The sequence below is a fragment of the Balaenoptera physalus genome (assembly GCF_965194825.1).
Source record: "Balaenoptera physalus genome assembly, chromosome: 18".
Lineage (NCBI taxonomy): Eukaryota > Metazoa > Chordata > Mammalia > Artiodactyla > Balaenopteridae > Balaenoptera > Balaenoptera physalus.
Genome location: NC_138899.1, coordinates 68,364,580 through 68,386,926, shown reverse-complemented (window position 1 = coordinate 68,386,926; position 22,347 = coordinate 68,364,580). Strand labels below are relative to the sequence as shown.

The 22,347-nt window shown below is 34.4% G+C and overlaps 1 protein-coding gene across 2 annotated transcripts in view; it reads right to left on the bottom strand.

The window, feature by feature from the left end:
- TRPC4 (transient receptor potential cation channel subfamily C member 4) overlaps positions 1–22,347 on the bottom strand; it is a 171,653-nt gene that overhangs the window by 98,514 nt on the left and 50,792 nt on the right. For both annotated transcript variants that reach the window (XM_082435554.1, XM_082435553.1), the window contains exon 2: positions 17,754–18,158. In XM_082435554.1, the coding sequence (XP_082291680.1) occupies positions 17,754–18,131 (378 nt within the window). In that variant the 5' untranslated portion in view covers positions 18,132–18,158. The remainder of the gene's footprint in view (positions 1–17,753; positions 18,159–22,347) is intronic.

Genomic DNA, 22,347 nt, shown 5'->3' with positions numbered 1-22,347 from the left:
CATTTAATTTTTGATGGACCATAATTTTCCTTTCTCACACTGTCCTCTTCTGATTTTGATGCCAAGGCTGTATCAGTTTCATAAAATTAGAAATGTTTGTGAAAGATTAGAATAATATGTTCCTTGAATGGTAGATCTCACCTGTTTTTCTTCATTGTTATTTAAAAAATATATTTATTTACCTTTTTTTAATCAATCATATTTATTTCAAATATTTTCCATGTTATAGGTTTTATGCAAATTTTTATTATGAAGATTGTTAATGTTATTTTCATCTCAACAAATTTATCAGTCTTTTTTTCCCCTAATATTGCTCTGTGTAGCCCAGACATTCATCCATGAAAATAGGTCACCAATCTTTGAGAATGAAAGCCATTTGTATAGGGTTTTGTATAGGCTAAATATCTGCTTTACTTTTAAGCTGAGAAAGTCTTGTCCACATGAAAACCCCTAACCCTTGCTAAAGAGATTTAGTATTTGCATCATATTTACATTAATTATAACATTATTTATTTAATCCATATGGAATTCAGTTGTTATTTGATATTTATTTATCCCGTGATAGATTTTTAAACTTTAAAATATTATTGTGATGATTGTGCAATATTTCAATTAAAAATACACTGTAATTTACTTAATCACCTCCATTTTGAATACATGAAAGAGTGGTTAAATATGAATACCCTTTTCTTTGGTTTTGCTTTTGCTAAACGTCGCTAAGTTGCTTTTCCAAAAGGATTTAGTTCCAACAAAAATAAAGGGTGCTAGTTTCACTATATAGATGGAGCATAAAATTCAGAAGATTGCATAATTGCCTTATTGTCCTTTGTTGACTTATTAGTCAGCATTAAATAGAATTATTTTTATTAATTTTTGTCTTATGTTTTATGAATTCCTTTCTCAATTTTTGATTTTATGATTTTATTTTAAACACACAAAGGAACACATACTGTTAAATTATTACAGAGATAATTTTGAAATAAAACAAATCTTTCAGAGGTTAAAAATCACATCAAGGTAAACCTTCATTTTTTCTGTTTTATATTTTTCTTCATAGATTTGTTTAAACTGTGCTGCACATGATTAATGTAGATTTACATGAATGAATAAAAGTTGATATAATTATGTCAAGTCCTGTGATTTGAGGTTCCAATCAAGGCTCCATGGAGTAAGAGATCTTATTTTATGTTAAATTTAAACAAATATTATCAAGCTTGCCTGTAATTTTCAAGTGCCCTGAGACTCTTAGGACGATGGGAAATATAGCACTAGATTTTGTCTGCCAAACTGAATGGAACATGTTTGGCAGGAATGTAGGGACAAATGACATGAATCCTCACATCTTAATCCACTCTGATTGAAGAACACTCAAAATACGGGGAATGTGGAAGTATAGGAACAAGGTCTCATCAATCCAGTACAGCAAAATTCCATTGCATGTTGTTGTTAGTACTTCAATTTCTTTAAAACATATATGCTTCAAGTGGAAAACTCCTTCTAAGAGCTTTTATCTGTCAAAGCACCTATTAAACAGAGAGGATATAATAAGAATTTCATATGGATGCTTTTCTGGCAGTGAGACATGCAGCAGAATTACATTGATAGTGTATCCTAATGGAAAAACCATGCTGATCCAAAACACCATGAATGAGGAGATGCAAATTGAAAATATGGAACCAGCAGTTGAGGTTAAGAAGATATTAGAGGCTACAAGTCAGTAAGGCTGTGCTGGGTAGAATTCTGAATGTCTAGCTATTATGAAGTGGGTGTGAGGTTGGATCGGTTACCTTGAAAGGAGCAGAGGAGATAAAGCTGAGTTGTCAGGTGACCTTGGCTCATCCACTAACTATCAGTGTTGCCTCCAGCACATCATTCACCAGCTTCACTTTTAGCGATAACAGCATTGCCTGTTTACCCACAGGATCAAGTCACCTTAATATGATGAAAGAACTTTGACAGAGTTGGAGTGATTCATAAATGTAAGGAGGAGAAAGTACCCTTTACTTTTATGATATTAAAAATGAAAACACAATTATTACAATTGTGGTGTTTATTTTTCTATTAATAATGGGAAATCAAATTTAAGAATACTAAATAAAATTTTAGATTTCATTTATGAACCCTAAAAGAATGGGCCTGTTGAATGGGTATAAGATTGCTAAATTTTATATCCCTTTCATTGATTACTATAATGGTAACAACTCTGTATTTATGCCTAACCTGCCCATATATTTAGTAACTTGTTTCTCGTTCACTGCCTTTTTCTGTTGTGATGTGCAGGAGCATTATGATCTTTGAGACAAGCATTGACTTTTTCCTATTACAAAAGCTATATACCCTTATTGCCTAAAGATTTTTAAAATATCAAAAGTACAAAAGGAAAAGCAAAATTCCCCCTAAATCCCACTACCCAGAGATATACATTGTCTTTCTCTCACCCAGATATACATGCTTTCTCTTTCTCTCTTTCTCTCTCAATATCTACAAAATTGGTAGTGTGCTTTATATTTTTTTACCAGTTGCAGGTTTTTATGGAAATACTGCAGTTACTTCAAGGAAGTCTGCGTGCTCCACATGGAACTTTAACTTTTTAAGATGCGGTGAGGCTTCTCAGAACGCAATACTTCACTTACAATCATAACACAGCATCGTGGTGAACTAGAGGCCCAATTTCAAAAAATATATATTCCCAGAAAATTTTATAATGAAGGTATTAATAATTTTGTTTTCATTCTGAATATGATCTAAATCAGAAGTGCTACCTTCACTAATGCCTATAAGCTCCTTGATGTTTGATTTTATCTTGCCAGATTGTTCTTTGCCTGCTTTATTTTCATGAGTGATGATGGGGGTTTTTAATCTGTCATGTTCATCCATCTATTCAGCAAACTGTTACTTAATACCTAGAATGTGCATAGTATTATGTAGCCAGGAGAAGAAAACAGGACTAAAATTTTATTTGGTTTGAAGAGTAAAATCTGCCTAAGGAATAGGCTGGTATTCATAAGTTTGAGAAGAAAATGAACTACAAAGACCATCACAGTATAACAGGGTGAAAAAGATTTTGTTTTTTAAAGACCCAAAATACAACAACCATGGGTAATTAAAGTTTTTATATGTATATATTAGTAATCACATGAGGGAAAAATTAAAGGTAAAAAGGCTTCATTAAGAAGAATGAAATAATGCCATTTGCAGCAACATGGATGGACTTGGAGATTATCATATTAAGTGAAGTAAGTCAAACAGAGAAAGACAAATATCATATGATACCGCTTATATGCAGAATCTTAAAAAAATGATACAAATAAACTCATTTACAAAACAGAAACAGACTCACAGACTTAGAGAACTTACTTAATGAATACCAGGGGGGAAGGTAGGAGGAGGGATAGATTGGGAGTTTGGGATTGACATGTACACACTGCTATATTTAAAATAGATAACCAACAAGGACGTACTGTGTAGCACAGGGACCTCTACTCAATATTCTGTAATAACCTAAATGGGAAAAGAATTTGAAAAAGAATAGATACACGTATTTGTATAACTGAATCACTTTGCTATACACCTGAAACTAACACAACACTGTTAATCAAATATACTCTAATATAAAATAAAAATTTAAAAAAATGAAGAAAAAGAAGAATTAGCAAGTTAACGCAAATGAGGTTAACAGTATGATCCATCACTGTCACACGATGTGTTATGTTGGTAAGTATCAAGGAAAGGCAAGGCCACAAAAACAGTCTTTCAGGATAAAAACATAGCTCTAAAACTAAGGAGTGCTACAGAAATAACTTGTTTCACAAAACTTCTCTTCTGAGATTGCATAAAAATAACTGAACTAATGCTTGGAAAAATTCGAGGATATGACAGTGTGAAACTAATGAAAAGAGACAGGTGCTAAGTCATGTCAGCCGCATAGCTGGACTTTCTCGGCAAAAGTAAAGTGATAGGCACTTAGTCCTCTGAATGGAATGATGGCTTTCCTCCATCCACTGATAAAGAAAATATTACCTAGATTTTTGACTGGGGGCTGAGAAATACACATGTGAAGGGAAAGAATCATGGTTTTTTTTCTTTCCTCCATTGAGTTTCTTTAGCTTGAATCTTGAATCTCGAGATACAACAATGAAACTTCAGCAATTTACAAGTTCTGTAGCAACCAGCTAAGAGACTTCTTAATCTCCACTTCAGTGTGTCAAAAATATTTACCAGGATAGGTGGAGTGGCAACATGCTACTAGAAGAAGAAAACTTTGGGGATTAATTCCTTATCTTTCATGCCTCAGATAAAATATACTGAAAAAGCTAAGTCCCAGGGAAAATCAAAACAGACTCTGACTACAGCACTAGTTATAGAATGAAAAATGACTTTCCCCAGCTCTTGACTTTTTGGATCAGATTTGTAAAGAATGGAATGTATCAGCATTATAGTGATCCCAAGATATTATTTTTGTCATTTTGCTATAGAATTAAGTAAAGAAGAAATCCAAAGAAGTATATCATGGTGGTTCATAAATTTTTGTTTACTTTTTCTTGGTAATATTTCATCTGAATTAGGTGACCTGTAAAAGATGCATTTGTACCAGGTAAAAATGGATAAATTTCATGGAAACTTGTGATGTTTATGGTGCCTTACAAAACCTCTGCTAATATGGTGGTGTGCAAAACTGTAATCTAATGAAATTAAAGGAAAATAATATAAAGTGGATGACTATTATTTTTGAGTTCATGCCAGATGTTTAAACTAATACTAATGTATTTTAAAAGGCCTCAAATATTCACCAGGTGGCAGTCTTTTCCTTAAGTGTGGTCAAAACAAATGATCTGCTTTACCTCATCTTTATTAAAAGAAATGTGACTTATGGCAGGAGATGTTTTGCTTTTATTCTCATAATATTGCATTTAAATGACCTGTCTCTTCTGAACACATACTCCCTAAATTATCCTTAAGGGAACCTGTTTATTCTTCCTTGAGATCATCTCTGATCATTTTCTTTTATCATGATTTTTCTTTTTCTTTCTCTATATTCAGAATGAAACTACATTGTATCAGATGATTAACAGCATGTTTAGATTATATGTATTTAGACTTCACTGTAGTCTTAGAAGCCTGGTCAATTTCCACTCTCCTAACTTCTCCACATCTCTGAGGTCACAGTCAAGCTTCCTGGCTCCATCCAACCTCTCATCGATTCACAATCCTCCTGACCATTATGTAGATATTTGGGATGCCTTGCCTTCGAGATTTCATCACCAGAATTCAGCAAGTTTGCCTCCTGTGGTCTGCATCAGTGTATTTGAAATCTAATCATGACAACTTAGAATCATGATGCAAATGTCAATCTTTAGACATTGATCAAATTAGCATAGTTGGTTCTGAAATGAATGAATGATGATAATAATAACAACAACACGAAATCAAATGTAAATACACTAGGCATTCACTTTACATGAAGTATTTCAAATTTTTAATTCTCATCAGAACTGTGAGAAATAGCCATTACCGTTTTCCGTTTTGAGTTAAATAATCACCACTGGGTCACGCAAATAGTAAGGGGTGGAGCTAAGACTTGGATTCCTATCTGTCTGATTCCAAACCTGATCTCTTTCCACCAGGAAACATTTCCTGTTACCCAAAACTAAACCTTGAAACATTTATTTATATCTGTATTCTTTCCTTGTTCTACAAAATGTTTAAGGCTGGAATTAAAGTAATGTTTATGGTAAATATTTCTATTTGATTCTAGACAAAAAAAGTGAATTTTAATCTTGGCTCAAGAATGAGTAATCTCAGTAATCTTTGGCAAGTTTCCTGAACTTCTCTAAATTTCACTTTCTTCATATCTCTAAGGTAATGGTTCCAGGAGTCTGTGTGTGTGTGTGTGTGTGTGTGTCTGTGTGGTAGGGAAGCAGGAGGATGGGGGAAGGGGGAGAGGGATGTAGGGTCAGTAAGATAAACTGTTCTCTGATTTCACAAAGTTAAACTTGAGTTTTTGCTTTTTAGTTGAGAGAACCAGGCAGTGTAGACTTGGGTTAAGGAGAACATGGTATAGTAAAGTAAAAGTCATCCAAAATAGGTGCTAGAACATATGATTTAATGAACACTACCTGCAAGTCAAACATTAAGTTTAGGCTGAAAAGCACTAAATAGAATATACTTGAAATGTCTTTCCTAAAGCTGGTAATTTAAGGCTCGACCAAAAGAATCAAAGCCTCCTCAGATGATAAAAAAGATTAATGGGCTCTGATACTCTAGGATAAAGTATGCAAGAGAAGTATGTTTAGCAACATTTAATATATATTTAATTTACCAAATAAAATTTTTTAATTTTAAGCATTTCATTGATAAAGCTAACAGTTATATGTGTGCAAAGCAAATATATTTCATACTGATTCCATTTAGGGTGAAGTGTATGGTTTATATGTATTATTCTGTACAAAAATTCTTCTAATATGTCAACATATTACACTTTCCCAAATCTACTGAATGTTTTTTATACACTTCTATCGTTTCACAGAAATATGATGGTACTGGTCTCTTTCTTCTTTTACTGATGTTAAGTTTCTTCAATTTTTGTGTCTTGTATAATCCAATATGGATAATTCTTAGACATTAAGCACTAGTCCCCTATTCCCACAAAAATATTTATGTAAATACAAATGGAGAATCAATCTTGTATACGAAACAAAATGGATGCGTATACATTTTATATACTGTTACTTTTATTTATCTTGAAGTTGCCATTGATTGCTAGATTAGATTCCTTGAGGTCAAGGTCTACTATGTGATCATATTTTAACAATATCTTGGTCACGGTAGGCAACCAAGGAAATGTTAAAGATAGTAGAATAAAGAGAAGAAATGAGAAAACACATGATTCCTTTACTGACGATTTGTTCACCCAAACCATTCTGTCGGAGACTTCTGTCTCTTCATCTTGAGTTGTTCTCCTTGCTGCTCTGCTCCGGTGGACTTGAAGGAGCAGAAGCCAGTGATTCTATACTAAGAATAATACAGTGATTCTACATTTGCTGGGTCTGTCAGTGTGGATGATGACATAAATAACCAGTTTCTCCAAGATAAATGTGCCTGTCGCTAAATATACATACAGATATGTATACAGATAGAGACACGTATGCTTCTCTGATTTAAAAATAATATATGTTCATTGTAGAGATTTTAGAAGAGACAGAAAAGCACAAAAAAGAAAAGCATGCACTTTATCCCAATATCCAGATCACTAATGGTAATATTTTACCATGTATTTGTGACAGGCCTCCAATGGCATCTAATGACCTTCACCTCCTGGTATTCATGCCCTTCCATACTGAATCAGGCTGATCTGTGTGAGCATTAAAATCATTTGAAAGTGAAAAAAAAAAGAATAATATAATGATTCGCTATTGCTCGTGCCTGGCACAGATAGTCAACCCTGTATGTGTCTTTGTCCCAGATAACCTTTAGAATCTCTTCCAAACCTAAGAAACTACCTATGATTTTAAGAAAAGCAGTTTCATTTTCCATTATTTTTATTATGAAGGGGGGTGTGTGCTTGCACAAGCCTGTGTGCGTGCATACGTGTGGGTGTAGACATATCTGTGTGTATCTGTGTGTGTATATGCGTATGTATGTCCCTCGGTATCTGTAGGGGATTGGTTCCAGGACCCCTGCCCTGGATTCCAAAATCTGAGGATGCTCAAGTCCATTATATAAAATGGCATAGTATTTGCATGTAACTTATGCACATCCTCCTATATACTTTAAATCATCTCTAGATGACTTCTAATACCTAATATAATGTAAATGCTATGTAAATAGTTGTAAATACAATGTAAATTCTATGTAAATAGTTGCCAGCGCAAGGCAAGGCCAATTTAAGTTTTGCCTTTGGGAACTTTCTGGAATTTGTGGGGGGGAATATTTTCCCTCTGCCATTGGATGAATCCAAGGATGATGCAGAACCCATAGGTATGGAGGGTGTACACACACACACACACACACACACACACACACACACACACATACACTTGTTGGTATTGTGAGGTTCACAAAGTAGGGGAAAGTAATACTATTTACATACTTTCAACATAATATTCTAAGAGGTGTGAAGAGGTGTACAGGATATGATGGTAGCAAAGAGAGATGTTGAATTCGATCAGGGCTTCATAATTGATCTCACACATAAATAGGAAAAGGATTTGTGTTGTCTGCAAAATAGCCTCCTCCAGTCTGGGAGGGTGGGTCTATCTCTGCAGAGTCTCAGCCGTCAGGTCCTCTCTGAGTTCCTCAACCTCTGTGTCAGACCCAACCACAGGACAATATTGAAATGCACATGGCTTGACCTGTAATCACCTCCCTCTTCCTAGCATTTTCTCAATGTGCCACCAGCGTGTCCTTATCACTGCCAGTTGTTTCCTACAAGAATCTAGGAGAAATCGAGGGAATCAGATAACCAGTTTTGTTAAATGTGTCAGAGTAGCATTGACATATATACACTACCAAATGTAAAATAGATAGCTAGTGGGAAGCAGCCGCATAGCACAGGGAGATCAGCTCGGTGCTTTGTGACCACCTAGAGGGGTGGGATAGGGAGGGTGGGAGGGAGGGAGATGCAAGAGGGAAGAGATATGGGAACATATGTATATGTATAACTGATTCACTTTGTTATAAAGCAGAAACTGACACACCATTGTAAAGCAATTATACTCCAATAAAGATGTTAAATAAAAATAAATAAATAAATAAAGTTTTACATATCTGAAAAAAAAAAAAAGTACTAGAAGATTTGGTCAGGAGCCTCTGGCTGAAGGAATTTCAGGATGATCCCGAGGAGTCAAGGACCTGGAGAGATCTTTCTATGCTGCTCCAGGACCAAGTTTTGCTCCTAGGAGGCGGCATGTTCTGAAGGGCTGAGAGTGCCAGACATCTCATGGCCAAAGTAACCAGGCAGTTTGACAAAGGAAGAGTAAAGTCCATGAAAACAGAGAAGCCTACACTCAAATCTCCCTTGGGCAAGTTATTCAAATTTTCTGAGCTTCAATTTCCTTATCAGTGTACTGGGAGGAATCCATTAAATAAATGTGAAAGTACATACCGGGCGGTCAAAAAAAACCAAGTTTGTTGTATCCCCTACTCATGTACTCATGCATTACTCCTCATTTAAACCCTATTATTTAATAACGACTGCTTCAACTATTGTTGAAGATTCTAAAGCTGGTTTTAAAGTCAGCAAGTATGCAGTCTGCAATTGTAGAGTCCACATTGGTTGCTGGAGGGGAGAAAACAGTTTAAATCCTTAGTTAGTGATGGTGACTTTGGGTAAGTTAACTTTTTATTTTTTTAATGGCTATAATAAAGAACTTATTACAAAGATTGTTATGAGGTTTAAATGAGATAACAATGTAGAATGGTCTTAAGAGAATGCCTGGCACACTATAATGCTCAATTATTATGAACAAGTTTTATTAGTATCCCTTGACCTACCACCACCATGGTAACATCTAATAGAAATTTACAATACACCTCAACCTATTTACTTTTTCAAATTATGTATTGTTTTTGAGGAAAATTACAATATACTACTAGTTGAGGATTCTCTGATATTTTGGACAGTGGGAAATAGACATAGTATAAGGTCTGAATAAATGCATAATTATTTCTAATTTATACTTTATTCATCAAGATATTATTGTACTAAAAATTCACATTTTTACCTGACGGTACCAGTAGTGCTTAAAAATTAAGCCTGTATCTCCAAATCAAGCAAATCTATATACTTTTCCCTGGGAGAGTCCAGAAACTGAAAAGAAATGTTGCAATTAGGTTACACATGTGACAGGGTTGAAGATTGTTCAGACTTAAACCCACCCTACTCCTCCATCATCATCTCATTTATGGGAAGAGAGGTTATGCATCCATTTGGTAAATTTGTAATTATGAATTTCTCTTACTCTCCCAAAACTACCCACTCTTTCTGGGTGGGTTTGAGCATTCTCTGAGAAGGCTAGATTCTATAAATCAGCTCTTACATGCTCAAAACTCACAGTTTGGAATTACTGTCAAGTGTTTCTAATACCTGATTCAAACATTAGAGACTTGGAATACTGATATATCTAGACATTACTTGAACCAGAAAATTATTGCATAAAGAATAAATTGTGGTAATAAAAATGACAATATTTTTTCTTTCTAAATGCTTGAAAATTGGTTCTTGAAAAGACCATTTAAAATTCTACATTACTTCAATCCTCACTTTCTTGTGTTTCAGATATTAAAGCAATAAAAACTTTACTCACTTTATATCTAATCAGAGCAGAAGTAACTATAATAGGTTGAAAGGACATTTTAAAAACAGTTTTGAGACATTCTAATCATAATATATATTTTTAAAATTCCTAATTATATTAAAACCTTATCTATTCAATGAATTACAATTGTTGAATGACATCATTTTTCCTCAATGATTAATTTTTAAATTATTACAATTAATGAAGTTCAATTGATATACTGCTTACTAAGACATCAAGTTATTATTTTTAGATTTAATCACAACATTTATAATGGATTGGGGGGTATTTAATAAAAATGACCCCCAAAAATCTTTTCACCAAAGCTCACATTTGAAAGGCTAGTTTCCGTCTCTCTTATTCTAACATAAACTCACTCTTCACACCAGCAGTAACACTTCACAATGCATTTGCTTTGAGGAATTTTTAGCCTCTTCAATGCACATATGTATTTTTAATTAAATTGAACTGAATACGTGTAAAATACTCAAATGACATCAAGCTGGAGGGATTTGCATGTACTGAGCTCTTTTGATGCCAGTGACATTAGTGTGTTAACTATCCAATCTTTACAGCAACTTGGCAAGCAGGGACTCTCATCCCCCTCTTATTTCTGAGAAAGCTGAGACTCAAAAGGCTCAAATAATTTGCCTGAGATTATAAAATAGGATTTATAGACACATCTTTCTCTCTCTCGACTCTTTTCACTATATCTCACTCCTTCCTTGTCTACAAACAGAGAATAAGGGCCCTGTCTTGTATTTTCTTATCGTGGTGTGGAAATGCCTCACTGCATGGAGCTCTAATGCTTGAGATTGTTTTTTGTACTTTTTTTCATTTGAGTTTCAAAAGGAGCTAAAAGCTTTTTGCTCTTGTGGGTTCCAAACATATTTAATGATGATGATGATTACTTTTACTTTCATAATAAGTGTGATATGCTGAGAGGAAAGAACAGAGAACATGGTTCAGGAGAATTACTTGTCTATAATTTGCTGGTCTTCAAGAAGAAGAAAATGTCAGTGTGTATTATTTTATGAGTCAGAATGGCCTGTTATCTTAATCCACTTCATCATATTAACAGTGTAACATAGTCCGTCTTTTAAAAATTCTTCCATTTAGGGCAGAATTATTCAGATTTCTTATGATTGCCAATTGCCAGTTGACTAAAGGCAATCTAGGCTCTGTGTTGTAATAGCATTTAAATTCCCTGCTGTGGAATAATAAGACTCAATTTAATTTTTAGACTTTCAAAGTACTTTTTAATAAAAATTACTTTATATTGATTTCTACTTTACATTATAAAGATCATATTTGGGGATAATTTTCAGCTTTTTCATATTAATGGTGGATTTAGACAATATTATAAACATCTTTCCTATTGATATTTTACATCCAGATATTAAGAAAGTATAACTGATGATTTATCTAGCTATGTCTCACAATAGGATAAGTATTTTGGGGGGAGAACATTTTTAATACTTTACTATAATTCTCTCTTGCTCTTGCTTTTACTCTCATACTCTCTGAATTTTGATAGTAACCAAGATTATGGTTATTATACATTTATTTAGTTTCACTTACTGTCAATATCCAGGATGTAACAAAAGCAAATAGAAAGGGGTAACCTCAAGTGTTTAACTACTAAGGAGGCTGAAATGTTTTCATTCTGCAAGGGGCAGCTCTAAAGACTAGAACAGATAGGCTGTCTTAGCATATACAACATTTAATAGGGACCATATGAAGTTCATGGGACTGCAGAAGGTAAATTACTTGTTCTGAAGTCCAGTGAGGAAAATCAGATGAATGTAAGAGATAAAAGTAAACTTTATCTCTTCCCAGAAGCCAGGGATATATTTATTAGCACCCATATCAACTAAAAAATGCCCTTTATTTTTAGCCAGCAGGGTATATTTTGATTTGGATATATATTTGCATTAACCTGCTAATGCCAATCTCCTATTTCACCCTTTGATTTCCTGATCACATAATGGGTACTGTTTCTAAAGTCACAAATTGCATTAGAACATCTACAGAAATTATTTTTTAAATCCCCTATGTGCACTGAGATGGAAAGAGAAAGGGTAAACAGTTAAATTCTCCTTTGCTCTCCCTGAACAGGGTTTCTATTTCCAGTAAGTGCATTTTTTCAAATGAAAATGAAGTCATGCACTCAAGAAGGTAAATTGCCAGTGCTGAACTTCTTTTCAGTGTATATTGTATTATTCATATATTTGTTTGTCAATAGGAAGGCAGAGAATATGGCATAAAACAGTAATAACAGTATATTATATTATTACATGTCACCTTATAAAACACTTTTACAGAATTTTAACACCACCAGACATTAAGAAGCAAGTAAATTAATTCTATGATTCCAATTAATAGCCAAGAAAACCAAGGCTCAGAATGATTTCCAGAGGCTTGTCCTGTTAGCAAGTGTTGAACAGGACTAGAAGTCAGCATTTCTGTTACTCAGCTCTGCTCTTCCCTGGCATTTCATAGCTTCTAATGACTTCTAATGACTCAGTATCTATTGAGCCACTAAATTATAAATGGCATCATAATGTTCAAGACAGAGACACAGCCTAAATATGTACCTCTAGAGGCTCTTTTAAATTTATATAACCCATATCTTAAAGTAGCATTATTAACTAATCAGCTAGAACCAGACAATGTGGTAGTTATCTTCTGACTCTTGAGTTCCAACAATGGTATTTCCTGGTTTTGTGATCGGAGACGTGTCACTTACACCTTTTTGTACCTTCATTTCCCCATCTATAAATGGGGAGAACAAAAGCACCAACCTTCACAGGATAATGTGAAGATTAAATGAGATAATGCAAACAAAATTCTTACCACAATTATTGGCATGGTGACAAGCTCAATGAACGTTCATCATTCAGACTGTCTCCAGGTTGGTTGCTAGCTATTAATTTATAGATTCTTTTGGTTAGGTTAAACCCTAAAGGCCACTGGGTCCATGGTTCCTTGCCCTCTTTTGTAAAATGAAGTGGCTGGATTAGATGGTCTCCAAGATTTCCAAGATCCCTCAAAATTTTAAAATCTGGTACTCTTTTTAGCAGAGCTTTCAAACCAAAAATTTCTTCAGTTGAAATACTCTAGGATCTTAACTGTTGAACTGATAAGTAATGTTTAGCAAAGTATTTTTCCCAAAGAAGGGAAAATATAATAAATATATTAGTGAAGTTGGGAAATTCTCATACATTAAATATCACTTAATCATTCATATTTAATCTAATTATTTGAAATCTCCTTAAAGTAAGGTTAGCATGGTAGAGTCCAGCACACCTAACACAAGGTAGACAACTATAGGTATTCTGTAACTGTCAACATCTTCTAAGTCACTGGTTCATAAAGTGTTGTCCCTAGACCAGAAGCATTAGTATTGAATATCACCTGGGTACTTGTCAGAAACACAAGTTCCAGTGACCCATTCCAGACCCGCTGTATCAGAGACTCTTGGGGTGGGATCCAGCAAACTATGTTTTAACAAGCCCTCCCAGAAATTTTGATGATACTGAAGACTTAGTACTACGGTCTGAGTGAAGAGTGAAAAAGAAAGTTCTGTTTCTGCTAAACATTTACCGAAGCAGCTAAAACTGAAATTGAATCTGGCCTTAGAAGATATCAAAGAGAAAGGTCTGCTAGAAATAATTAGAAGTCAAGTAACCAATCAACTGACTAAGAAAAGGGGCTAAGAAGCCACTGTCGGTTATTCCCTGTAGAGAAATAAGATACTAAGAAGGTTAAAGAAAAGTTTAATAAAATCATCAGAGAGTATCAGAGTAATGATTCTAGCAAGAGAGCAGCCCCAGTAAGAATACATAATGTTCCATCTTCCTGCCTAGTGTGGAGAACGACAGGTTCTCTGTGCTGTCTACTATATGGAAGAAGTAAAGTATTACTCTTTCTATTTTTTATAGTAAAAATGAAAATAAAACACTAAGAACTCAAAACCCTGGTTTATGAAGAAGTACATTAAATAGGGAAGGAAATACTTAATGATCTATGCCCACCTATTTATCTGGCGAAACCTAAATATCTTCATTAGATGCTGCACTGAGAAAAGTTTTTAACATACTAACAATCATAATCATTTAAACAAGATATGATGGAAAGGATAGACAATCAATGTCAGGGTGATAGGAAGACAGGTGATTTTATGTGTTTCAATGTCTTCCCTATCATCTGTATATCAATCCCAGACCCCTTTCTTAAGTCCAAAATTTCTAATTATCTCCTAGATGTTAATGTCAATAAATTGAAAACTGAGTATATCCAAGCAGGTCTCATAAACCCTACTTATAATCTCTATCTCAGTTAATGGAATTAACTTTCTCCAGTTATAAACCTTAAAACATAATATTTTGTATTTACCAAGTCCAGTCAATTTAATTTAATAATTACCCAAGGATTTATTTCTCTTTCATCTTTTCCATTGTGATCACCTTTATTCATATTCCCATGATATTTTTCCTGTTTCTCTTCACAACTAGACTCTAGAAAACAGGAATAATGTCTTCTCCCCAGTGCCCGGGCTAAGGCCTGACACAATAAGCATATGCAAATTGTAAACTGTTCCCTGGTGAATGTACTGGAAGAGTAAACAGATTAATCTGAATTCTCAAGCCCCTGTGATTTCAGGAGGCCATCACACATTGCATTATTTTCAGGAGAAAGAAATCAATTTGTGACAAATTTGTAAAAGAAGACTGTATTTCCTGATCCATGTCTGTCACATTTTAAGTTCTAAGTAAGTGTTCTAACCATCAGATTTGTATGTTTTTTTATATTAGATCCTCTTCCTTGACTCATCTTAAGACAAGTTATGTTAATCTTGTCCTCTTGGATATTAGTGTTCTCAGGTTTTAACACTCGGCTTCAGTGACCTCAACAAAATTAATGGTAATGTGTTCCAGGGTCTTTGGGGGAAGCCCATGAGACTGGAAATTAGGCAAAAATAGTAAACACAAAATGGCTTTCAATTATCACAAGAATCATCTAAGGAATTACAATTTATGAGAGAAAAAATTCCTGTCAAGAGTTTATTTGTTACCTATCAGACACTGGCTTATGGAAATTGTTATTCCAAACAAGGTTGGCCATACTTAGGAGATGCATTATCTAAGTAGGTCACAGATAAGCAGCCAAACTCTCATGGGGTTTGTCTGCCTTTCCTCCCCCCAGCAAGCCCTGAGGACTTCTTTTATGTGCTATACTGTATACCTTTCATGATGTAACAACCTCACTTTTATTGTACAAGATACCAGGCACTCTGAGGTAGACTGGAGTTGCTCTTTCCAAATTAGAAAGTTCAAACCAAAAGATGCAATGTTTTGTTGATTCTCAGTGCCTTCGCTGAAGAGGAATTCTAGAATGTGCAAATAGAAACGGAAAATTCTTGGCTTACAAACTGATACAAGAGAAATCTTCCAGAAACACATGGCCTGGGATATTTCAGACTCCTGGCAGATTGCAAACCTTTACTGCCATTTATTAATAATCAGGGTTCAGATCAAGTGCCTCTAAGAAGCCAGGACCCACTTGTCAGCCTAGAGTTTAGCTCAGAAGTTGAACATCTTCCAGCAAACAATCTCATAATAGCAGATATCTTCTCCAGACACCAAATTACTTTGGCCAGCACAAATGTCATTGACTAAAGAGACACTGAAATGTTTGCTCACTGTTCTCTAGACGATAGAATTAAGAAGGTTATACAGTAATAAACAGGGAAAACACAATCGCAATTTTGTTCTATAGACTTGTTGCAACCTCAAATGATCTAGGCCCACAGTCCCAACATCTGTCTTATGGTTGCCCTTATAGATATGAAACAACAGGGTGTACGATATAAGATCATTGTTATTAGGAAATGCAGATACTTTAGGGGTTTGATTGTGGAAGGAGTTTCAAAATCACGAGGTGCCTGGGAAAGTAGAGCCTGAACTTACACAGATAAAAACACACTCTTACTCATTCCTGTCTACGTGTCCTATGTAAAACTGCGATATAACATAACATATGCCTTCAGAGATTACCATTACCTATCCACCTCTGTCAAGGTTAGTACAAGTTTGAAAGGATACATGAAAGAAGCAAATCCTTCTATCAGGAAAGTTTTACCAATATGATGGGAAGGTATCCCAAACAACTGGATATGAAACAAAGAACAAAAAGCTAGTAAAGCAACAAGCAAAGAACTATTGTTATTGCCGAGTGTTGTTTTATCAAAGTTTGGGCTCAGGTAAGGGAAAGGGGTGCATGGTGGTGAGACATACGAATGGGCCGTAGAACACGAACTTTTGGGGAGACTTTTTCAGGAGACACCCAGCCATGAAGTTCTTCTCCTAATCGTGGTGAGGCTTCTGATCAAAGTCCTCCAGTAAAGCAAAGATAATAGTAGTTACAGGAGAGCTTGCTTTAAAGGAATGTAACGTCTCTAAGAGTCCATCATTTGCAGAAAATGTTTGCGCCTTATCAAATAGAACAGAAATTGCTAGAGCTGTAATAACACACATTTTTATAAGATTTTACTTTAAAGGACAGATTTGAGCCACTGAAGTACATGCAATGTCTCTGCAATTAGTCAGTGAGACTTGATGCAGGGAAGTGAAGAGTTCAGTGTGAAAGGATAAAGGATCAGAGAGACGATTCAGATCCAGACAGACAAATGGGAAAAATAGAAAATAAGGAAAAAATAGATTCCTTATTCGTTTCTGTCAACGATTTCTCCACTTCCTTAGTGGTAAAAAAATAGGGAGATAAGAATAAAAAATAGGAATAAAACCACATTGTATTTATAATTGTGTGCCATTTTGGTTTATTTTCTACCCGTGACGTTAAGATACAGCTACATTTTGCCATTAGTAAATTTGATGTAGTTAAGCCTACAGTCGGAGTTCAGTTACTTTTTAGTTATCTTTTTTTTCCCCTGCTTTTTAAAAATTTAAGTCTCAATTTAAAAGAATCTATTGGAGTTTGCTAAAGAACAATATCAGAATTATATGTACAACTCACTTCTGCATTAACATGCAGAATTCCAGAACAGGCAAGCAGGTTAAAAAGGAAACTAGCAAAAGAATTCAGCCTGTCACTGTAGAACATCAGAAAATGACACACGAGAGGAGAAACACCCACACGTACACAGTAGCCCCCCGAAAACATTATTGACCATTAGATAGAAATGTTTCCAATGTATGGGAAGCCACCATAGGCTACTTTGTTTTGCTTTGGTTCTCACTAAAGTCTGATTAGCCAGGGTAGGAGGTGCAGGTGGCGGTGACTTTTGGAGAGTATAAAATATGTACTTAGCAGTGGTTTTGTGTCATAATAGTTCTGATTTCAAGGCTAACATTTCTTAAAATTTGGGGAGAATATGACCATCCATAGTAACCTTCTGCAAGTAAAATAAACTAAAGCCAGTATTTTTGCACATACCTGTTTTTCTCCACTGGGCTTCTTGTGGTTCAGTAACAGCTCTACAGCTCCGACAACTTCTTTCCTGATGGCGTGTAATAGAGCATCTCCAACATAGACGTTACAGCTTAAGAGTAGTTCGATGAGCTCCAAGTTCTCATTTTCGATTGCAATGAGGAGAGCAGTTCTTCCAAGTGGATCGACGCAATTAATATTGATTTTAAAATAAATTTCAGCTTCCTCTAGGGATTTCTTGACACTTGCATAATCTCCCTTTTCCACGGCGTTCAAGTAGGCTTTCTCGGACGGTGAGAGCTCTGATTCTGCTCGGACTATCCTGAGAGGGATGCGGTCTCTGTAGGGGGCATTAACATTTCTTTTGTAATAGAACTGAGCCATGTTTCATGCCATGCTATTTCTTGGTCTCTGAAAGTGCAAACAAAAACCAACACACACAAGGATTAGTATCAGCACACTTTTGAATGATTATGCATCGCATTTAACAACTCACAATGAGGCCAATAACAACGATGAAACCGTAATTATTAAGTGAGAAGTTATGTTCCCTTTAAACAATGGAAATAGGCAGTAATTATTCAGTTATCTAGAAACACAGGTTTCAAAGTTCTTATTTAAGAAGAAAGAGAGGCCAGTATTTGGCAAGTTACTTATAAAAGTTACTTTAAAAGTAACGTCTGTCAGAGGTTGCACCTGTAATTTTTAAAAATTATTTATAAATTTATCATAAATATATATTGTTTTTAACAGAGAACCTTGAAAGGCAAAGGCTGTATCTCTGGGGTCCCCAAACTGGACCAGGGATTTTCAAGAATGTCAGGCACTGTCAGTTTTGCTCATCATGGAGATGCTGTTGAGATTACAGAATATCAATATCTGGGCAAAATGTTTTTCACTTTCATTTCTATTTTTAGTGTTTGTAAGAACTGACGTTACAGTTACTGTGAGTTAATGATATTAATGTCAATAAAATATCATACTGAGCCCGATGAGCATAATTTTATTTTTTTCCTCTTGTAAGTAAATTCGTTGAGGAAGAAAGAATGTGTACCAATGATATTAGTTATCAAGATGAGTCTAGGCAATTAAATTTCCAGCGGAAGCATTTAGAAAAGGATCAAATATATGGTTTATTATGAAAATGCTATTTTCTTAATTCTCTTACCTCCATATCATGAAACAATAAACCACAAGGCAGGAATACATTTACTGTAAAATGTAATATTATTTTGAAGTTACAGTAAATATACAGTTGAAGATGAGGAAATTATTTCAAGTAAATAAGAGATTATCGTCTTAAAATAGATTAATAAAAAAGTCCGATGTCGCTAGAAGTTATACTGATTTGGTTATCATCTTAGCGATACAAACTTACTGAAAAATGTATTCTGTTTTGAATATAATTTCTTTACTGCCGTTAGGCCCTGATTTCATACTTATGGTCTGAACTATTTTATTATTCTATGTCATTTATATTCAACCCACATGTTTACTTACATACATTCACTACATCAAATTAAAATGAATGGGGCATTCTAAGTACCTGAACATACATATTCATCTTAATTGATCTTTTTAGATCTAATCATTTTATAAGTAACTTAACCAGATTTGAATAATGCTTTAACTGTAGCTTGAACATGCATTGCATTAACAAACGTGCTTATATTAGTGTAATGTTCTCAACTTGGGAAAGTATGCATTGCTTGCATGCTACCTCAATTTAACAGTAATTTCAGTTATCAAATAGTTAAGTTTTATTTTTTGATGTCCAGATTATGCATCATGATTTCTCAAATATCTAGGTTCAGGATCTAATACACAAAACTGCAATTCCATAATTTCTTCCTTTCTGGCATATTAGATTCAGCACTTTATTAAGGCCTCTTCATAGACTAAGCAAAAAGTGGTAATCCTATAATCCAGACTATTTTTCTCAAATATTTCACATTTTGTTAGTCTTGGTGTTTTAAACGTATAATGACCAACTATACAGCATGATATAAATTTATTTTTACAATTGCAGACTAAGTGTGTTGTGAGTTCTTTAAATAGCAATATTACCTTTTTAGAGGAACATAAAAATTAATACTGGTGTTCAAATATATTAATTTTAGACATGCAAATTGCTTACTTGAAGCTTGATTATAATTTCAGTATTTAGACAATGCATTAACTGACTAGAATAACGGGAACAAAATTATATTATCAGACAACAAAGACAATTTAATAATCCTCCAGTATAACCAAAACTTCAAAAATCAACATCATTATTATGTTACATATCTCTTTTTAATTTTCTGATCCCAAATGCCCCATATATGCATCAGTGGTAACATTAAAATATTTGCCTTCGGAAGGCAACTGTCGCCCACTTCCCCAGCACAACTTTTCTATCCATGAAAGTGTGCGGGATCAAAGTTGTGGTTTTCACATGGCGATTTTATCCAGACTATAGTGTAAGTCTTCATAATGATAATAACTGCCATTTATATTCTATTTCAGCAGTATACATTTTCTATTACCTCACTTTGTCCTTACCCATGGCTCTTGAAAAATACATTAATTTTCGTTTTCTAGAGTTGAATCCAAGGTTTCCCACCAACAATATTTTTGCTTAAGACTAGTGTTTCATTGTAGCTTACCCCAAAATACAGGTTAAAATGAAAGTGTGAACATACATACACATACACAGTATCAGAAATTCGTGTGAATTATGGCTCAGTCAGGATTAGGAATCAGCTTAGAGGATGGAAAAACTGTATTTCATTTTATTTCATTTACTTTGTTTTATTAATGATGGTATCACATAAAATATTAGACAGTAAACAGCATTTGACTTCTCATTTTCAGAGTATAAGATGTTGGTGACAACGAAGGGATTGGAGGACAACATAGCAGATACTGGAGAATTTGTGCGAGAGGAGGGGTCACATAATGAGAAGTTAGACTTACTAAAATCTATTTCATCTAATCCAGATAACTACCATAAATGTAAACGATGTAAGTTTCAAAAAGAGTAATATGACATTGAGAGAAAGATATATTCTACTCAACGTTGTGTTTAAGATGTGAATTGGGCATGAGACTTTCCATTAGATAACCTGTCTCTCCATCTATAAAGTGAGGAGAAACAACAACGATGAAGGAATGGGTGAGGAAAATCAAAGAGTTAGTGCTGAGAAAGACCTTTTATCTGCTGTTCTCTTTTAACATCTTGAATTTGATAAAAAAAAAAAACAAAACAAGAATTCATGTTTGGAAGGCTACATGGATTTGAAATATACTTAAAATGTAAATACATAAAGTAAATAAAATTTAAATATTTACAATGGAATAGTAAAAGATAGAGAAAGAGAGAGAGAGGGGAAGAGAAAGAAGGAAGGTGGAGCAACTCTGATGGCTAAAAACTTAAGAAAGTCAGGAAGAGTATATAATTTTTCAGTACATCCACTTGTCCTTCTGGATTACTTGATGCAGTGATACTAACAGAAGGACAAAAATCAAGTTTAACATTTGAAAACTGTGATACACGAATGTAATTGCAAGGAGAAGCCGCTGATAAGGCTGACGGCTCCTGAGCTGACACTCTTATCCGCAACAACGGAATTGCTACTGGATAGAAAGTCTGTAAAACACCAGGGATCTCCCTGAAGCAAATATCTTGACCTCAAATGTGGAAATAAAAGCCTGTTTCTGATCCTGCACTTTCAGAATAAACTTTCTGGAGGAAAAAGATGTTTTTTCCCCATAAATTACAGAGTTCAACAGATCCTTTGATTTCAATGCCCCCTTTATGACACATAAGCCGGAAGTAAAATGGCTGCTTCGTCAAGTTATGTTTCAAAGACTTGGAAGAGATATGGGATGTGATGAAGAAAAACTCAAATCCCGCGATGTGAATTCTTAATGAACCCAACATTTATTTTCCCTAAATATGTTTGGGACTTAAGAAACAAAACTGTGGGAGAGCTTCACCTTGATATCAATCCCAAGAGAAATTTTAAAAAATTGTCCCTAGATATGAAAACCACAATCATCTAAACAACATGAAGATATGCAGGAAAACAAAAGTTCCAGATATTTATAGGGTCTGAAGGCATATTCCCTAAAGGATAAATTTAGCTGTGTGGTGCAAAGAACAGTGAACTTGAATTCCGAAGAACACAAAGGAAAGAAAATAGACAGAAATCTCCACTCTTGAGTATACATTATTAAAAGTAAAATAAAATTTTCCCAAACAACGTTGTTTTTTTCTTTTTTGCTTTTTATTCCCTAACTGCCAAAAGATACATTTCATACGCGTGTGACCTTATGACACAGTGAGAAATAAAGACTCTCATTTTTTGTTAGGCTACTATGGCACATATCTAAGTTGTATTTGTATTTTTTTTTGAAATCTGATATAAAATAACAATTTCCCAGATAACTTATTCACACTCAATCCAATTCGGATTTTTTTCTTGCTATTGGTATAGTATATTATCTCAATAATCTTTGATATAATGCATACTCCACATAAAAGCATAATGCTCTCATTTTTGCTATCATTCCTAACTCCAGGCCTTTTTCCTCATCATCTTTCACGTGGCTACAC